The sequence below is a fragment of the Anopheles nili genome, chromosome 3 (genome assembly GCF_943737925.1).
Source record: "Anopheles nili chromosome 3, idAnoNiliSN_F5_01, whole genome shotgun sequence".
Taxonomy (NCBI): Eukaryota; Metazoa; Arthropoda; class Insecta; order Diptera; family Culicidae; genus Anopheles; species Anopheles nili.
The window spans coordinates 66,316,573-66,334,288 of NC_071292.1; the positions used below are offsets into that span (position 1 = coordinate 66,316,573).

At 46.6% G+C, this 17,716-nt stretch overlaps 4 protein-coding genes across 4 annotated transcripts in view; 1 reads left to right on the plus strand and 3 right to left on the minus strand.

Annotated features, from left to right (window-relative positions):
• Nucleotides 1-2,032: 2,032 nt before the first annotated feature.
• LOC128726613 (divergent protein kinase domain 1B) lies at nt 2,033-3,573 on the plus strand. Its single transcript, XM_053820427.1, has 4 exons — nt 2,033-2,265; nt 2,355-2,522; nt 2,606-3,295; nt 3,361-3,573. The coding sequence occupies exons 1-4, from the start codon at nt 2,056-2,058 to the stop codon at nt 3,571-3,573; spliced, it is 1,281 nt and encodes a 426-aa protein (XP_053676402.1). The 5' UTR covers nt 2,033-2,055.
• Nucleotides 3,574-3,910: 337 nt separating this feature from the next.
• LOC128723271 (tonsoku-like protein) lies at nt 3,911-8,765 on the minus strand. The gene is made up of 4 exons (XM_053816992.1): nt 8,747-8,765; nt 5,468-8,660; nt 5,203-5,408; nt 3,911-5,134 (listed from the first exon to the last, which is right to left on the minus strand). Exons 1-4 carry the CDS (start codon nt 8,763-8,765, stop codon nt 3,963-3,965), a joined length of 4,590 nt encoding a protein of 1,529 aa, XP_053672967.1. The 3' UTR covers nt 3,911-3,962.
• Nucleotides 8,766-10,869: 2,104 nt separating this feature from the next.
• On the minus strand, nt 10,870-11,648 carry LOC128724840 (multiple coagulation factor deficiency protein 2 homolog). Its single transcript, XM_053818562.1, has 3 exons — nt 11,476-11,648; nt 11,146-11,408; nt 10,870-11,081 (listed from the first exon to the last, which is right to left on the minus strand). The coding sequence occupies exons 1-3, from the start codon at nt 11,646-11,648 to the stop codon at nt 10,870-10,872; spliced, it is 648 nt and encodes a 215-aa protein (XP_053674537.1).
• A 2,026-nt stretch (nt 11,649-13,674) lies between these two features.
• Nucleotides 13,675-17,716, minus strand: part of LOC128722546 (heparan sulfate 2-O-sulfotransferase pipe) — a 96,232-nt gene continuing 92,190 nt past the window's right edge. Inside the window, exons 3-5 of the mRNA XM_053816216.1 lie at nt 17,214-17,317; nt 14,088-14,647; nt 13,675-13,999 (exon numbers count right to left, since the gene is read on the minus strand). Coding sequence (XP_053672191.1) covers nt 13,675-13,999; nt 14,088-14,647; nt 17,214-17,317 — 989 coding nt within the window. The remainder of the gene's footprint in view (nt 14,000-14,087; nt 14,648-17,213; nt 17,318-17,716) is intronic.

Consider the following 17,716-nt stretch of genomic DNA (forward strand, 5'->3'; position numbering starts at 1 on the left):
TTCTGTGCTCATATGTTCCGGTTGCCCGCGAGCGAGGTGGTCATGATTTCTCCTTCCTACGCGCGAGCAGAGGGCTAGAAAAGCATAGAAAAACGAGCATCAGGCGCATGCGTTGCATTGCATTTGTTATGCCGGTGTGGTGTTTGAAGTTTGATCGCTCTTTCGAGGTGCGTTGGCATAACATCTCGAAGTGCAGCAATCGAACAATCGAGCACCTTCATGGTGAAACTTCTTGGGAGTGCAGTGTGAGAATGCTCTGAAAAGTATTCCGGTGACATTTCAAATGATTAGTGACATTCACACGATTATGCTTTTGCATCCACACGATAATAAACCTCAAGGATAATTCAATGAACACCATCGTCTATTTACTCTACATAAGTTATCTGCTTAGAGTGCTCCATTCTGTCTTAGAATCGCACTCAATGTAAACATTCTATTCGCTTCCATGCAGCATAGAAGCATAGTAATATTTTATTTTTACAACATAACGATACTTTCACTCTCGTTTCCAGCTCTTTCAGAGAATGAGAGAAAGATAAAACGCGTGTGTGTGAGAGAGAGAGAGAGAATTTTATGCTCTGCTCTCATTGATTGTCTCTCTCTCTCTCAGTGCATTTTTTTCTCGAAAATTCTCATAATCGCCCACACAGTTGCAATTCAACAGTTTTTTGGGATGCACAAAATTCATAAGATTAAAAGCAAATTCGAATATAAATAATAGTTTTTAACCTCGCGCAGTTAAAAGATAAATAAAAGCAATGCAATCTGCACATCAGGGCATTGCTTTTCTTTATGGAGAAAACAAAAATTAGAATGATTATGATTATGTACAATACTGAACGTACTATTTATAAACGTAGTACAAAGAACAAAAAAAGCTGATTTAGTTTTCATGTTAGCCACGCCAAACATCAGTTTCGGATAAATCCAAACGACGAGGGTTTTGAATGTCACGTGCTTAGGAATTGGGTCAAGCCCTTCCAGGAACGATCGATGGAATGGTGCAATGACCTCATTAAATGTTAGGAGCGACGACCGTTGGTGCAACAAAATGCATTCATGCGCTTGAGAAACGATGGGAGCATTTGCCACGGTGCAGGTCAAGGATCAAATATCCATATATCCTACATTGCATCACATAAATGCAAACGGCTGATGCTTATCGGGAAAATATTACATCACATTCAATGGCACAAGAAAAGGGTAATTGTCAGGATTGTTTTTAAAAAGATTGCATCGGTTCCATGCATTAAAAACGTTCAAAAACTCATTATACTGATTCCGTAAATGCTACCAAATTAGATAAACGGATCCCGATGTAAGTTACCTATTCGACTTTGTTAGATCTAAATCAATGCAGAGATGGCACATTCAGGATCACAACCAGCATGTAAAGCATATGCATTGTAGAACTGTGCAATAATCGCAGCGAAAATGCATCCACGCTATTGCACAACACTGTACGTAAACATCTAACACACACCGTACACCCTTTTTGTATCCTGCGAGCGAATGTGGATGATGCAAGTCCAAGCCACGTGCTTCAAGTTGAATGAATCCTTCTCGGGTAAGGACCCGCTCGAAACGACGACAGTACGAAGGTGTCCTGGCTGAGATGCATCACACGGACGCGTACATGCGCACTACCAACCAGACTCCAGCGACTCCCGGCGATATGACGTCACTCGTGAAAACAAATCCCCAACCGCATGTCTGCGGCGCACGCACGCAATTTTGCGTCCTTGCCGCGAAATGGTGACATTTCAGGGCGGACATTTGTTTTTTATATAACACCGATCGGAACCGCGTCAAGATACCGGCCGTTCATTTGTTTTGTTGTGTGCTGTTTATCAGCGGATAAGACACAGCAGACGGATTCTGCTGGTCAGGACGAAGGCAGCATCCTTTGTAAGCCCCAGCAGCAGTTGTTGACAGTTGTGGAATCGATCGGCGTTGCGTTGGATTGTTGAGAAAAGGATTCTTTTTGTGACCATAGTGCTCGCGTGACCATAGCGGAAACTGAGGCGGAAGTAGTTTTTAGCAACCGGCGAAATGACAATCAACGGCAACGGTGGGCTGCAGTTGCAGGGTCGGTTAAGGAGCCTAACCCGTCGATTTCGGTTCTCGCCAAGACGACGCCAGTACTGTGTTCTTACCTCAGCCGTGGTTGTGACGCTGCTGGCGCTTGGAGTGATAGGATACATTCTGACCGGAATGCACTACTGCTTCGATGTGCTGGTGGAGTGGAAGATTTCGAAAATAGTACGTATCCACGTGCTTGTCGAACGAAAAATGCAAACTAATAAGCGAATCACGCCCCCTCTTCTCTTTTGTGTGTTCCCTTTTTTCAGTGCAATCAGTATTACAGCAACGAAATTACAGGCTACATGTGTCCGGAGTTGTGTGCCGGCGATACAATATCGGAATATCACTGTCCACAGGTCAAACGGAAGACGGAGTATCCGTTCAACTCGAACCGCTTTCTGGCCCGGAAAGCCCAGCAGTACCTCGTGGTAAAGGTAAGGACTGTCTTCAGGACGAAAATGGCGTATGTTGAAGATAGGAAATTAGCAAAATTTTATCGAAATGTTGCGCTTTCCAGCACGCAGTACCGGATGCAAGCTACGAGAAGCTTTCCTGGGTGGATAGCCACCGACAGGAGGAACACTACCCAACGGAATCGGAGTACGTGGGTATCGTACGGCGCTATATTGAGCTGCGGTACAACATACAGCTACCGTTCGACAAGCTAAACAGCTTGCTGAAGCTGAAGAACAAAAACAATCACATTCTGTTTCACGCCAGTATGCGCAATAGCTGGAACTTGATACAGAACAACGAGTACCTGCTGAGCCGGTTGTACGAGGAGAAGGAAATATTCCCGCAGGTGATCGGTACGTGTGGAGATCTGTTCATCACGGAACTGCTGGATACGGTGGAGTTCGACGAGCGGCGGTATCACTTTACGAACCACATCGATCTGTCGAAGTGGCGGTACCATCTGAAGGTGGCAGTGCTGATACTGGACTATCTCGAGGACATGTCACAGAATCGGTTCCAGATGTGTTCGGTGTTGTTGGCTGGGTTTGGTATAAGCGATAGTCGCATGAAGTATCACGATCTGCGGTACATCAGTACGGAAGTTTCGATTGATCGGCGGCTTTCGGATGGACGCTGGTGTACGACGGATGATGACTGCAGCTACCACGACTGTCGGAGCCGTTGCAACGCAACAATTCACCAGTGTACGACGGGACTGTTGAACAACAATCTGCAGATAGTCTGCGAAAAGGTACGTGAGACATACGGACGAAGGTTTGAGGATTGCAGTAACGGTTGGTTTGAATCTTGAAACAGATATTCCGGGGTACTGCCGCTGAACCGGGTATTTTGGTGACGGAGAAGAGTCCTAACCGGTTGCTGCGCATTCTTGAACGGTGTGCCCGGCCGATTAGTAGATCGGACGTGGACACCAGCCGACCCTGGGGTGCATCGAAGACACTCAAAAAGCAGCTGTACAACGAGCTGACCGGGATCTATGAGCAGCTTGCTTCGTCGATCTACGCCTAACTTAGCTTTAGTTCGCTCTTCTTTCGGGACCAGGATCTGGACAAATTCGTAGTCAATTGCAGTGATAATCAAAGCAGGCGCTCGTGCTGCTTAACATGTGGTATTATACTTATAGTATTCCGGAGTCCGACACGTTGACAAATGAGCCGGTTTCAGTAGCAACGATAATTTCGCCGCACCGTAGAGTTACGCGCGTAAGATATTCGTTACGATTTTTCAACGCTTATCGGCGGCATTCAGTGAGTAGCGAAAAATAATAAATCACTATTTGGACAATCTGCTCTGAACGTAATGACGTAACCGGTTTCTCCAAATGATCTTATACTTTGAATTGTTATGGTCATAGGTACATTAAATACTTTATTAAAAGCTTACAACTAGGCCTTCGTTTATGCGACAAGATCAACACTTAGCGTTAGCTGGAAACCGTCTTCGTGTCTCGTCACGCAGGATTGCCTCGATGGCCACAGTGCTTTCCAAAAGTTTTCGACAGCCGCAAAGAGGGATTCAAACTGTTCCGTACTGTATCCGCTGACAGGCAGAATCGCGTGAATCTGTTGAGGATATCGCGTCGCGGGGTTAAATTCGATGAGTTTTAACAGTTCTTCGGTTGATATGCTCGTTTCCAGATCCACTAACAGCTGTACATCGTGATCGAAACGAACCTCTTTCAACACGTATGCCGCATCGGAGCAGTGCTTTATAATGGCGAGAAAAGAGCGTTTCGTAAGTGCCACGTTCAGGGACAGATCCAACCGTGTCAATCCTCCACAATTCTTTCCGATTGCGGGTAGAAGTGAATTTTCTATTTCGTCATCCGTTAGACGGCAGTTTGTTAGATTTAGCAAATGTAAACCATTCATCGGGTGTTCAGATAGCGTGGGCCATAGCTTTGCCTTGAATTCGTCGCAGTGGACCGATAGTGAGTTGAAGTGTGCCTCTCGCAATTTATCCTCAGCCAGCTGTTGCAGCAACCAGTGCATGGAACGTTCCGTAAGCTCATTGTCCGATATGTCGATCGTTTCCAGCCGTCCAAAGTCGGTTTGTTCGGTCGGTAAGAAGTTTGTTATATCCGTTGAACATAGCCGCAGGATACGGAGTGATGGCAAATTGCAGCACAAGCGATTAATATAACCCAGAGACCCATCTTGGAGCGGATTATGACTCAGATCTAGCTCTGTTAACATTCCTCCCCCTAGCGCACCAGCGTTACTGGACGAATCAAAATCAGCGTCCCAAACTGGGTCTTTGCAACCGAAGCAAAGCATCTCAACACTGCGGCTGGTGAGGATATTCATTCGTAACCGCAATACCCGCAAATGCTTACAAGCAGGAAGATATCGTACTAGTTTTTCCATTTCTTCGTCTGTTATTCCGTTCATCGACAGATCCAAATGGGTTATGCAGTCTTGTTGCAAAAATATCACCATATACAGCAAAGACATAACTTTGACAGGTGGTATCGGTTCTGATGGAACCGAGTACGCGTAGTCGGGCTCCAGAACGATCTTGTACATGCGATCCAAGGCTATGAGGTTCTTGCGCAGCTCCTGATCGTTTTCTAGAATGAACGGAAGTGGAATGTTTTATTATTGCGTCAAGAAGCGGGACCATGAAGCTTCAACTCACCGATACAGTGTTCTTGGAAATATTCATCGAGGAATTGATCAAAGTTGATCCGTTCCCATCCATGTATTTGCCCATGCACTGAAGCTCCTTCTTTCACCCCATTTGAGAGCAGTACTTGCAACGAATCGGAATCAAAAAAAGAATTCACATAAGCCGTTGATCCTTCCAGAGGTATCAATTTTATGGTTGGGCGCTTTCCATGCTTCCTACAATGAAAGAATTTTTGAAATATACACCCCACATTCGGCGCCAATCGATTACTTACATCATATATTGCTTGGCGATCTCGTTCCGTAGCCATCCGATGGTTTGTGTCGTTAAGATTAGCTGCTCATCGTAAGGCACGCTGAATGTTTCCTTGGCATCCAGAATCACTTGGATCATACGATTGGGAGGTACATCACTAGATGTTCTTTTCTGTTGCGAAACATTATCTTTCGAATGCTTAACTGGGGTCGTTGAATTTGAACTCCCTATGGGGATAAAATTTTCTTTCTCTTCTAAAGTAGGCGAAGTATGGCGCTGAAATCCTGCATCAAGCAGAGATGACTGTACGTTCGAATTCCTTCGAATAAACGAGGAGGACCGTAGTTCGGAAGAGTTTCGCCTGGATTGCGTTCGTCGAAAACTCTTCGAGGAATTGTTCATGAGAACGTTGAAGGCACTTTCTTTACCATCGATTAAATGAGGGGTTTCGCCATTTGCGATAGGTATATCATCTTCAGAATCCACAAGCGCTTCTAACCGAGCTGTTGTGTCGTCATCGAGCATGCGTCGCAAATCAGTTCTATCCTCGTTGACCTTATTAGAAGGCGGTGCGGTCAAGGAGTTGGATGATCTTTTCTTTGGCAATTTTTCACCAGAAGATTTAGCGAGAAAATCACGACTAACCCGACTCTTTTTGAGCGTTTGTTTCATGTCATCCACAAGCCAATCGTCAATGCCTTCTTCATCCGTCGAACTGTTTACTTGGCGCCTTTTTTGAGTAGACAGCGACATGGACGTTGACCGTTCGTCGTTGAGTTTGCTTTTCCGCATTGCGTTCATTACGTTGCGATACTCCATTATTCCCGTTGAGGACTTCTGGGGGCGTGCCTGCTTGTCTTCCCCATCGCTGCTGGATTCCTCCGAGTTTAACACATGCTGTTGAGCATTAAAAATGGAGTTCCGATGGCGTGATGAAGTGCCCACTTCGCTACCATATCCAGAGGAGGCAGTTGCAGTTGAACGACTCGAATGGGAGGGTGAAATTAACGGTGAAGATGGTGCAAGATCCTCGGAAGGAGGCTTTCTCTTTCCGCTTGAGCTTTTCGGGGCCAATTTATCCGACGTAGGTGGGGAAGAAATCGGAATTCCTGCTGCATCGAACAACGTCATCAAACGGTTCCGAATGGTGTCGTGGTGGGTGGATTCGGAAGCCGATAAGGATGACTTGTTTTTTTCGTACCATGCTTCTAGCATGCTTAAGGAGGAATCACCATAATCGTTACGTTGCGTAGCGTTAGCACCACGATCGAGCAGAATGTCGATCACCTCCAAATGTCCGTTACGGCAGGCATCGTGAAGAGGTGTTATACCTTCACAACTCGTGCCACCTTTGTCGTTGAGATGCGCTCCGCGATCAAGCAACAGCCGGACGATTTCTGCGTGACCGTGTATGCAAGCCTCGTGAAGTGGCAACCATCCCGCATAGTCACGCTCGTTCACCGAGTGTCCCAAGTCCAACAGTTGCTCAGCCAGCACCTTGTTGCCCGCGATGGCTGCCTGGTGGAGCTGCGTTTCTCCTTTGATATTCCGCCGGACGACGAACCGTTTGCCGCGTTTCCGTGTTTTCGATGCGCTCGTCACTAGAGTGCTGTTTGCGGCAGTTACCATGGTTGCATCTTGCTCGCTTTCCGAGTCCCCTGAGAGATCGACCTCGAGATCGATATCGTCCCCGACATTGGGCGTGTTGTGTTCCTCTCCGTCCTCGTTTTCCTCTTCCGGTTCGAAATCTACATACTCTATTGAATGATCGGGCAACTCTTCACTATCGGCGGGAACGTCGTTAAGATCACCGATCCCCTCATCGATTGCTTCCTTTTCGAGCTTTTCCGCCATCAGATCCATGCAGTTGGCGCGCAAAAGCTTGATTGTCCGTTGGATAGCCACCCGTTCTAGGTCGCGTGATTGCAGCTTTTTCGCCTCTTCTCTGGCCCGCAGGTACACGTTTTGGATAGTGAAAAATGACTTTTTCTGTCGCTCGTAAAGTTTCGCGATCTTCATGAGAGTATGGTAAGCTTCCTGTGGATCGTTCGCGATCACGTTGTACTCCTTCCAAAGGTACTCTATCGCCTGATCGTACTGGCAGTTGTCAGTGTACGTCAGGTAAAGGCTTACGTAGCATGGTAACAGTTGGCGATCGGCTTCACCAAGCGCCTCGGCACACTGAAGCATGCGCTGGTAGAAACCGGCGGCTTTTCCGAAATTGCGCAGCTTACACGCGCCATCTCCCATGTGCTCATACAGCTCCTTACGACGCTTGTAATTTGTGGCCTCCGTTGTGACGAGCTCGTCTTCCATGCGACACATGGCAACGAGCACTTTCAGCTTGCTGGCGATCCGTTTCGCATCTTCGATGACGGGAGTTTTCAGGCGGTATGCTCTTTTAAGCGTTTGGCGGGCACTTTGAAAGTCGTCCATTTTCAGGAAAAAATTGGCCATCAACATCAACGTTTGACACATTTTGGATTTACGATTTGAAAGCCGCGAGGCAACCTCAAGGCTATAGTTCAACAGGCGCAATGTTCGGCCACAGTGGTCACCGCCTCCCTTGCTTTCCCACTTAGAACTGCACAGTGCCATAGCGTTGTAGCAGGTGTACAGCAGCTCAAACAAATCCGCTTCCTTGGCCAACCGAATGGCTCGCTCCATGCTCTCTTGCGCGAGATCTGTTTTGCCTTGGTAATCCAACGTTATACCGAGATTAAGATAGCTCCCAGCTTGCATGCTGATCAGTTCGGACTTTCGAACGGTTCCTTGAAGATCACCGCAGATCGTTAGTGCAGTTTGGAAGGATTTTTTGGCTTCGTCCAAATCCGCTTCAGCGTTGGCCTGTTTGGTTTGTTTCAACATGCATTCGGCTCGGTGCAAAAAAACGCGACCCACAGTAACGTGTGCTTCCTGTAATGCCTTCACGTTGCCTTCCTTTTGAGCGGCCCTCATGTAGGCTTGCACATTCTTCAAAGCTTCTTTGAACTGACCCAACATGGAGTGCATCTCGCCGACCATGCGAAAGGCAAGCCCTCGTTCCATCGTGCGGTTAAGTTTTTCGTACGCTTTGGCTGCCAATTTGTATTCGTTAAGCGCACGTTGCGGTTCCTCGCGATCTTTGTACAGTTCCCCAAGCAACAGACATGTTTCAGCCAACGATACATAATTGTCCTCGTTGGCATATTTTGTTTTTCTCTTGATCAATTCTGAAACCAAACAATCATATCAATTATTGCTTTTTTGTAAAGTAACGATCATTCGCGGATAACTATCATGTAAAGATCACACTTACTGAGTTCATTGTAATCCATTTTTGCTACTGTATTTCACTGTATGATAACTACTAAAGTAAAAAATTTATCTAAAATGTTGTACATATATAAAAATCCTAATAACTACCAGTAATATCACGTATTATCCTGGAATTGTGTATTGACAAAACACGGGCCAGCCCGCGTAAACTGGACAGACGTCAGAGGGTTGCAAACCTATGCCCGCTGACACTTGGCTGTTTCAGGCGAGATCAATCAAAAGAAAATTATCGTATTTTCATTCACTAATCAAGTTAATTCTTGTTTGTAGTGTTTCATTATTGTTTATCCAAATGTTGGCCATCTCATCTATTTAAGTCACTTGCTTTTACTTATAGTATAGTTTCCTTATCCTAACAGAACAGTGCATACCTAACCTATTTGTGCTGTGAGTAGAAGTGCTGTCAGTGTATGTCAGCTGGAATGTTTACTTTATCACATAAAACGCCAAGCTAGCCAGATGGGCATAGCTGGAAGAATAGAAACAAAAAAAAACTTATTTGTTTATTTAAATCCCTGGCTAGTGTAAACAAATTGACGCGCTGCAAGAATGTCTCCCATTGCGAAACCAACGGGCTCGTTTTACACCACTTGGGCGTCGTGCAGCGCTATGGCAACGCTTAGGTTGAAACTTTGTTTGACAAGTGCCGAAATTTCGTTCGTTTCCTGTGCGGGGGGTATTTATTTACAATTCATTTCCAGATGACATTTCTTTTCGAAACCATGGATTATCCACGGTGGTCATGATTACGGAACAGCGCGGACGAATTCACACGCATTGTCGTGTCTTTGGAAGAGCAGGCTGGTCTTCTTAAGGCATCAGCCGGCTACAGTGTGTTTCGCATTCGCTGATGCAGATATGATATTCTACAGAGCGTTTGTGCAACGAAGAATTGCTCGTGTCGGATAGCAACGTGGTGCGCGTAGTGATAAGTTATCTCGCACAGTCGAGAAAGCAGAAATACGCCGTCTGATAATACCGATCCACGGAGATTCGAAAGGTCCTATCGTTTTGTGGTTCAAAAAGCAGAACTGCACTCTACCTCTATGATGCCTGGCTTAATGGTAGATGATCTCGTTTACGGTACATTCTCCGTGCCGTCTTACGTTAGCGATGCTACAAAAACGGCAGAATTCGCGCGCCTCAACTACCTCAAACAACTTGGCGTTTCAAATATCATTTTCCAAACGGCACTGCACACGCGAAAGGATCATTCGCTGGGGTAAGTTTTATGGTAAAAAAAAGATCTAACTTAAGGAATGATTTAAAGCATTTTCCACGCGGTGTTTGCGTTTACAGAGCTTGCTACCTAGCCGGATGCTTGCTGAACACGTTAAATAATACACTACCTACTCCGATCACAGAGGGAGAACGAAAATGCGTGCTGGTAAGAAACGGGGTTTTGTTTTGATCGTAAAAATGACTGCATGTAAGTAACATATTTTCTTTTTTAGTTGGCAGCCGCTTTACACGACGTGGGTCACGGCCCATTCTCCCATCTATGGGAGAAGTTCGTTGAGACATACGGAGTACACTGGAAGGTGCGTACGTTTGCAAGCATAGGTAAAAGGAACACCTCAATTAATTTCGTTTCTCTCTTTCGCTTTCAGCACGAGAAAGCCTCAGTCCAGCAGGCTACAAAAATATTGGACACGATCGGGGACGTGTCTGAAAAGCAGATAAATCTGATCTGCGCAATGATAAAAGGAAACGCTTCCGAGCATTTACCGGCGGATCGTCAGTTTTTGGCCAGCATCGTTAGCAGCGACGTGGACGTCGACCGGTGTGATTACTTACAGCGTGATGCCCATCACGTACCGGGTATTATTGCACCTTCGCGACCATTTCGACAATTATTCGATCGTGCTCGAGTCGTCACAGTCGACGAGAAGGCGCTACTAGCGTACCACTGGCAAGATTACTCGTTGGTGTACGAAATGGCATGTGCTCGACAAACGTTCCATCGCACGTGCTATCAAGATCCTGAAGTGCTCGGAGCGGAACTAATGATGCTTGAGGTGCTGCACGAGGCCGAACGAGCTGGGTACCACTTTTCCCGGTAAGTAGACTACAATTTGCTTCCTTTCACGTTTATTTGGTTTATTAGTTAGTTGAACTATTGATATTACTGCTAGCGCTATCGGTAATGGGAGCGGCACTGCTTGCTGGGTGATTCGTTTGTGCTTCATCTGTAGAAGTTCCGCTTTCCGAGTGTGCCTTTGGTTCGTTCAGATTTATTGCGTTGATATATTCCGGATAGTTGAGCAATCCGTTTTTATCGGCGTCAGCAAATTCGATGAAATCATCGATTACCTCTGCAAAAAGAACACGCTTGGTGAAGTAGTTCAGAATGTGCTGCTGATCCGTAACGTCATTTACCAATGATGTGATTGAACTCTTCGTCTTCTAAGAACGATGAAGCATCATCGGGCGAGTGTTTCGCTGTACGATCCATGCCGTGCAGCTGCCCAGCAGCGTTGCTATGATGATGCGTAGCTGCATGCAGCATTTCCAACCCATCTAGATTGTCGTTGTTGTCGGAATCGTGCAGCTTAAAGTAGTAGAAATTTTTCTCATCCTCCGACATGTTTGTTAGGCTCTGTTCTCCGATCGGTAGGCGCTTCAGGTCATCCTCGAGATGTCTAATGTTCGATCGAAACAAGCGCCGATTAAAGCACGAAGAATTCTACTCGTCACCATCGCACTTACACCCGTTCTTGCTGTAGATGTTCATCCAAGTGATGCTTGCCAGCTTTACGGCTAAACTCTCCTCCCGGGTGGTGTGGTCCCTTTGCTGCCACCGTTGCAACTGGGCCTCGAATGAGAGCCGTACATGCGACAATACAATGTAGCAGAACGTTGCTATGATGGGCGATGATCATGCTAGAAATAACACCTTCACGAGTAGCTGATTGGTCGGTGGTAACGGCTTGTCTAACCGTTGGGAACTGTGCTTTAACTGTACCACAAAGAGGAAGAAAAGAAATGCATCCAGCAAGTTTCTGTACCTAACTGTGTATGGATTTAGTGGACTCGGATTACTCGGGGAGGAAACGGGTCCTGGTAAAGGTTTGACAGTTGACTGCATTTTATTATTGTTGCTCCTTGCACATCCTTGCTCATGCGCAGTGGGCAGGACATTTGGAAAAGCGGGTCAGTGGTGCCAGTCAGTGGAGTTCAAATGTTTATGGGAACGGCATTTGTGTTGAATTTGAGTTGCTTTAAATTAGTTCATGCTTAAATTTTAGATTTTTTCTGGATTCTTTTTTATTTGCTACGATGTTAGATTTCCTTCCTATAGTTGCATGCTCCTATGGTAGTGTGGTAAATTAATATCATTTTTTTACAAATCCATCGTTCTAAAGCAACGGAAAGAGTGAGCCTCTGTCAAATGCTCATTGCCGACCAGAGCTTTTCACTTTCTTGAACGACAGCATCGTCGAAGAGCTTGCCGATAGTAACCACCCAGGTCTAGAGAAAGCCAAAGATATTATTAATCGCTTGCGCAACGGCGAGTTGTACCATAAAATCTTATGTTTTCCGGTCGATATGCAACAACAGGTAGGTTAGCAAATTATATGCTGTATTGCTCATTATCGAATATTTCGTTCACTGTTTGTGTCCTTATATTTGAGGTTGCGGATTATAACGAACGACAGGGAGCATCCGTAGTAATGCAGGGAACGAGAGTCATAAAATCAACGCAGGAATGGTTTCGTAGCTTTAACGTTCTTTATTATAAGCCTTGTACAGATGGTAGTGTTCAGGTTCTATCCGCGGAGGACGTACATCATCTGAGTCCAATCACACCTAGCGAGACGACAGACGAAGTTGAAGAGTATATCATCTACTGTACCAGTGTCGATCCAGAAGTGCAAGTACACGCCAAGCAGTACTTTGTCAAAATTCTTATTGGAATGGGAAACAGAAGCTAGTAGCACATCGGAAGGTTTTTTCTTTTCAAAATTAAATAACAGTTTTCCTGTTTTAAAGCGCCACATAGAGGCTCTGCGTTTCATCATATACGATTTAATAGTATTTTTGAGATAAAAAAATGTTTTTTTTCTATTTAAAAAGCTGATCATATACACGATTTGAATCATTATTTTTTGTTATTAGTTTTTTTTTGCGAAAAATATATTTTTTTGTCTTGCCAACGCTCTGTTCGATTATTGTGCTAAAATCCGAAGGCTCTGCAAAGGATACATATGTAATATCTAATCGGCTAAATGAGGGCTTCAACATGCTACCGCAAGTGTTCATGAGATTTCAAAAGGCTAAGGAACAGGACAATGATAGTAGCTGAAGTATTCTGACTGCAAAGAAAGATGAGCCAATTGAAATGTTGTTTTCTATGAACTATAATATTTCTTTCTAACACCTCTTGCTTTATTATCTGATATTTCTTCCAACTGCATATAATTTTATTGTTCGTAGAACATTTCTTTCTCGAGATTCGACATTTCCGCCCTTTGTATGACATTGAAGAAAAATCATCTCAGGATGTATTTTAAGGTTCAATCTTTATTTTACACGTTTTCTCCTGCTGCAACACAAAACAATATACCACCGAAGGCTTTTTTCCGGAGCCTTCGCAGAAGAGTTCCACGGGGCAGGGATCGTAAAGTTCAACAATCCGTGATAATCCTCCGCTAATCTGCGCCCCGGATGACGCCCGTCGGGGTTAGCTAAACACGTTTACGGCTGGGTAGACCTACATACTAGATGAATAGTTTATACATAAATAATGATGGGAATGTGTGTGTGTGCATCTGTGTGCGTGCGGGCGTCGCCAGTGATTATCCTTTTTTTGCCTTATCATTTTAATCCTTGCGTGCTCCCGCGGGATGCAACGCCATCGTTTCTGTATGATATCGCCGCTGAACGCGATCATGCGAAAAGGAACACTTATTTGAGCGGCAGCTGGGTGGCAAGATACTGCTTGTAGAGCCGCTGCTTGCAGAACTGGTAGAATTCGATCTCCTTCGTGAAGTTGCGCCGGACGAGATCCTTGATCTCCTCGCTGACGGGCGGTTTGAAGCTGTTCTTGTTGATCTTCTGCAGCATGTTCACCTCGTTGAAGTAGACCGAGTTTGCGCCGGAAAAGAACCGCGGCACATACTTCTCGAGCACGGTGAGCGTCGTGTTGAGGTCCTCCAACACACCGACCACGGCGTACTGGCTTTCGACGGCGTACTTGGCGCGTTCCAGCGCTCCAGCACTATTAAAGGGCCTACAAAGACGGACCCAGAGCAAAGCAGATCGGTTATAAGGAGGGAAAATTTGTAAGAATATGGACAAAGAACAAAACGACCACTTACAGACACTCCTCGCCGTGACCGCAGAAGAACAGTGTCTGCCGGCGGTGATCACCAATACCCTCGTGGACGGCATTCTGCGAGTACGTGCACTCGGGATCACCCTGCAGGACACACGTTTCGAAGTCCTTCTTGAGCCAACGCGGATCCGGCAATGGTAGATCCGGGAACGCTTGCTTCCGTTCGACATAATACCAAGGAGCGCGTACGTAGTAATACCAGCTGATAATACGCTCGACCGGATCACGCACCATGTTGACGTAGATCGGCATCGGTAGCCCAAACCGGGTGAAGTTCGTGTAGCAGACGTGTTTGACGTACACGGATGGTACCGGTAGGTCCATCACCATCTCGGCCAGCTCGTGCTGACGTTCGGGTGCCAACCGGATCACCTCAAGCCGTTGGACCACGTCCCGGTGGAACGTGTAGTCGTTGCGGACGGCCAACCGACGCAGCAACTCCATGAACGTCTGGCTGCCCACCTTCGGGACGCGGTTGAAGAAGATGATCGGAATCTCCGCCCGGCGCGTGTTGTTCAGCTCCGTCGCCTTCAGGGTTTGCATCTGGAGTGGGATTGGAGTGGGTTAGAGAGGTTAGAGAACCGGAATCGTACTATGCTGGCGCCATTAGCATGAGATCTTCCCATTGGAGGCTTATTAAAGCCATCGCTAGTCAGACAACGGCGAGAAACGGTCGAAATTGTCGGCTATGAATATTCATGACACCACGAGTGAATGCGAAAGATGATAAAGAATTTCGTTGGCTCAAAGTTGCACGTCAAGCTGAATGAGAGAGAGAGAGAGAGAGAGACCAGTGCACAAAACAAACGCTATGCCAAAACATTCGCTATGGGAGGCAGTGTGAATGGAGAATTTGCATAAAAATTAACGAAATCGTCTGCTTGGTGTGGCGGGTTCGCGCCAACGGTCGGGAATCCCTGGCTCGTGGCAGAACACCCCGCCAATGGATTCGTTGGATTTGTCGCTAATGGCACCCGCTGATGTATGTGAAAATGAAAGCATCCCTGTCGGTCGATGGCTACTTGGACACGTTTTGTTTGAGTAGGTCAGTAGGCGATGAAAGTGACTTTAACGAAAACGATGCTTTCGCACGTTAACCGGCCTGTCCTTGCGTTCTTTGCCGTTTATGTAAATGGCTGTGGCTGTGGCCAGAGACTCACTTTCTAATGTTTGTTCCATCAATAGGATTTTTTACGGAACACTCCCGGCATGTTGGTAACCGCTTTTCTTTCGATCTCTCGTGTACATCCTTGCCGTGTTTTGGGAAGAGATATTCAAAAATCAATTTAGATGAGCTAACTCTCTATAAAGAGTTTACGTTTGACAAATAATGTACATGCCGATGAACAGCAGCGCCACCGATAAATGAACAATCGGATGCCTTTGTTTTTCATTTTAAACACCTTCCAATATAGCCAAGAGGTAAATGTTATCTTTTGCAGCCGATAACGGCCCTCTACACTGCTCCAGAAGGCATCCGTGCCAAACGAACCGTACTGCTGTGCTTACGGAACTGCCTCAACGTGTTTGACTTGCTGGTTTTTGCGCCTCCACCGTCGTAGGTGATAATGCCACTTCATTTCTTTGGGGTGTATGCGCCCAATCTCTTAATGCCTTTTATGGGAGGCCGGGTGTTTGATTTTTTTCCTACCCCCCCCCCCACCCCCTTTCCATCGCTGCCCATCCAACCCGTTCACCCCGCGAGCGTATTAAGCGTATTACCTCGTGTGGGGGGTGTGCCATAAAACATTCGCGTCCCCTTTGCACGCGATCGCGCGGACACCGGAACACGTGTGTTGTCACCTGGTGCGGCGCCGGAATGATGGAGCAGGGGTGAGAGGGGGATTTTCGGTTGCTTGCGAAATTGGAAGAAAATTGCCCATTTTTTCGATGACCTACATCCGGCCAGCCCGAGTGCGCTCAGGACGGTAAGGACCCACGAAAATCGCTCGTACCACTGGCACGCCCACATAAAGCCCGCTGAATTATGGCTGCACGTGTCAAAATCGTTTGCCAAAAAAGCAGCATCCGTGTAGGGGGGAGATGCTGGTGGCAGCGGGTCCTCGTAAACGACACCCTGGCACCCGACGAAGGGCCGTATTCCCTTGTTCCTGCTCGAAAGCTTCGCGAGGATGCACTTATTGTCTCTCGCTTCTTTGCCCATTTACCCCGCTTTGGGGTTTTTTTTCCTGCTTTTCTTTGTTTTCGTTCGTTCGTCCTTTTTCGAGCCGGCATCCTTAGCGAGAAGAGGGTCCTTGTTTTTTTTTCGGTTCGTGTTCTAGAAAGAAGCGCACATTTGCCAGTATGTAAATGGTACAACATCTTGCGGAGATAAATTTCGCGACCCGTGTGCGAGTGCCGGGTCTCTGGCATGGTGGGCTCGCATCCCCCTTATCCCGACATGCCCGACACGGTAAATACACTCACACACACACACACACACACACACACACACACACACACACACACACACAAACACACACACACAACGCTAAATGGAGGTGGCGTATTTGCAGCAAATTGCATGCGCCCATGGGATGGGTTGCGCGCTCATAAATTCTTTCCCTTTACCGCCGCCGCCATCGCGTTCTGTTGCCTTCCCACATGGATGGGATGATCCTTAGCTTGGGATATTCTGCCTTTTTAAGAAAAGGTGAACAAAAACAAGAAAAAAAAAACACGACACTGCAGAAAGCTTGCTACGTGCGATGATCGTTATGTCCGCCAGGCGCGGTTTCGAGAGTTGTTTTTCAACCCACCCACTGGCCTTAAAGGACATATATTTTCTAAGGGCGGGATCACGTCGTGTATGGCTCGTTGGTGCATGCAGTTCCGCATCCTAGAAAAGGTGAACCACAGCAGCAAGATGTCGAGCTCGGAAATGCAACCCCTTAAAAGTTCTCTGGAAGGATTGGAGGCGCTTCATTCGGTTGGAAACATTCGCAATCATCGCCATCGGCCGGTTCGATGATTGATGTGTGATTAACTGATCTTTCTTGGGTGCTCCTTTTTCCGGTAGGAATTTGCCCACCCCATGCTGTGTTCGATTCCGGGTGCCCTTGAGTGGGTTGCGAGAGATAAAAGCACATTCGTTGCAGCTCGAACTCACCTGCCCGGTGCTTTTGAGATAGTTGTACGTATGATGCAGATTGCCAATCAGCTCGTGCTGGTGGTGGTGATGCGCATTCTGGCTTTGGTTGGCTCCGGCTGAGGCTGCAAAACAAAAAAAAGGAAAGAAAACATACAGCAGAAGATCAGGATTAGTGGGAAGTGAGGGATGAAACTCGAAGAACGAGCACGTGGTGCAATCCAGCCCGGAAGGAAGCAATTAGTATCCGTTTCCGGATGGGTCGGTTTTTCTGCTGTTCGTTCGAGGCGAAGGACGAAGGGACAAACACATCGAAGCGGCAAATGCGCTCTCTATCCTTTGTGGTATCAATTATAATTGCATCAATTCCGTTTCGCCATTTGCTGCTGGTGAGCGAGCAGATAAACCCAAGCGTATGATTGCTGGAAACGGGTTGACTTTTCGCACGGTGGGGACGTTTGGTGCAAAAGAGCGCAAAGAGGCTAATCGAAACGTTTAATCGAAGGCAGGGAAGCGAAGAGATT

Bases quoted from the DNA above. Each gene is read 5' to 3' on its own strand.
- LOC128726613 (XM_053820427.1), top strand. From the start codon at position 2,056: ATGACAATCAACGGCAACGGTGGGCTGCAGTTGCAGGGTCGGTTAAGG. The intron at 2,266-2,354 runs GTACGTATCCAC...CCCTTTTTTCAG, and splicing joins AGTGGAAGATTTCGAAAATA to TGCAATCAGTATTACAGCAA. The intron at 2,523-2,605 runs GTAAGGACTGTC...TGCGCTTTCCAG, and splicing joins AGCAGTACCTCGTGGTAAAG to CACGCAGTACCGGATGCAAG.
- LOC128723271 (XM_053816992.1), bottom strand. The intron at 5,409-5,467 runs GTAAGTAATCGA...CTTTCATTGTAG, and splicing joins ATCGCCAAGCAATATATGAT to GAAGCATGGAAAGCGCCCAA. The intron at 5,135-5,202 runs GTGAGTTGAAGC...CGTTCATTCTAG, and splicing joins TTTCCAAGAACACTGTATCG to AAAACGATCAGGAGCTGCGC.
- LOC128724840 (XM_053818562.1), bottom strand. From the start codon at position 11,648: ATGATCATCGCCCATCATAGCAACGTTCTGCTACATTGTATTGTCGCA. The intron at 11,409-11,475 runs GTAAGTGCGATG...ATCGAACATTAG, and splicing joins CATCTACAGCAAGAACGGGT to ACATCTCGAGGATGACCTGA. The intron at 11,082-11,145 runs GTAAATGACGTT...TTCTTTTTGCAG, and splicing joins AGAGTTCAATCACATCATTG to AGGTAATCGATGATTTCATC.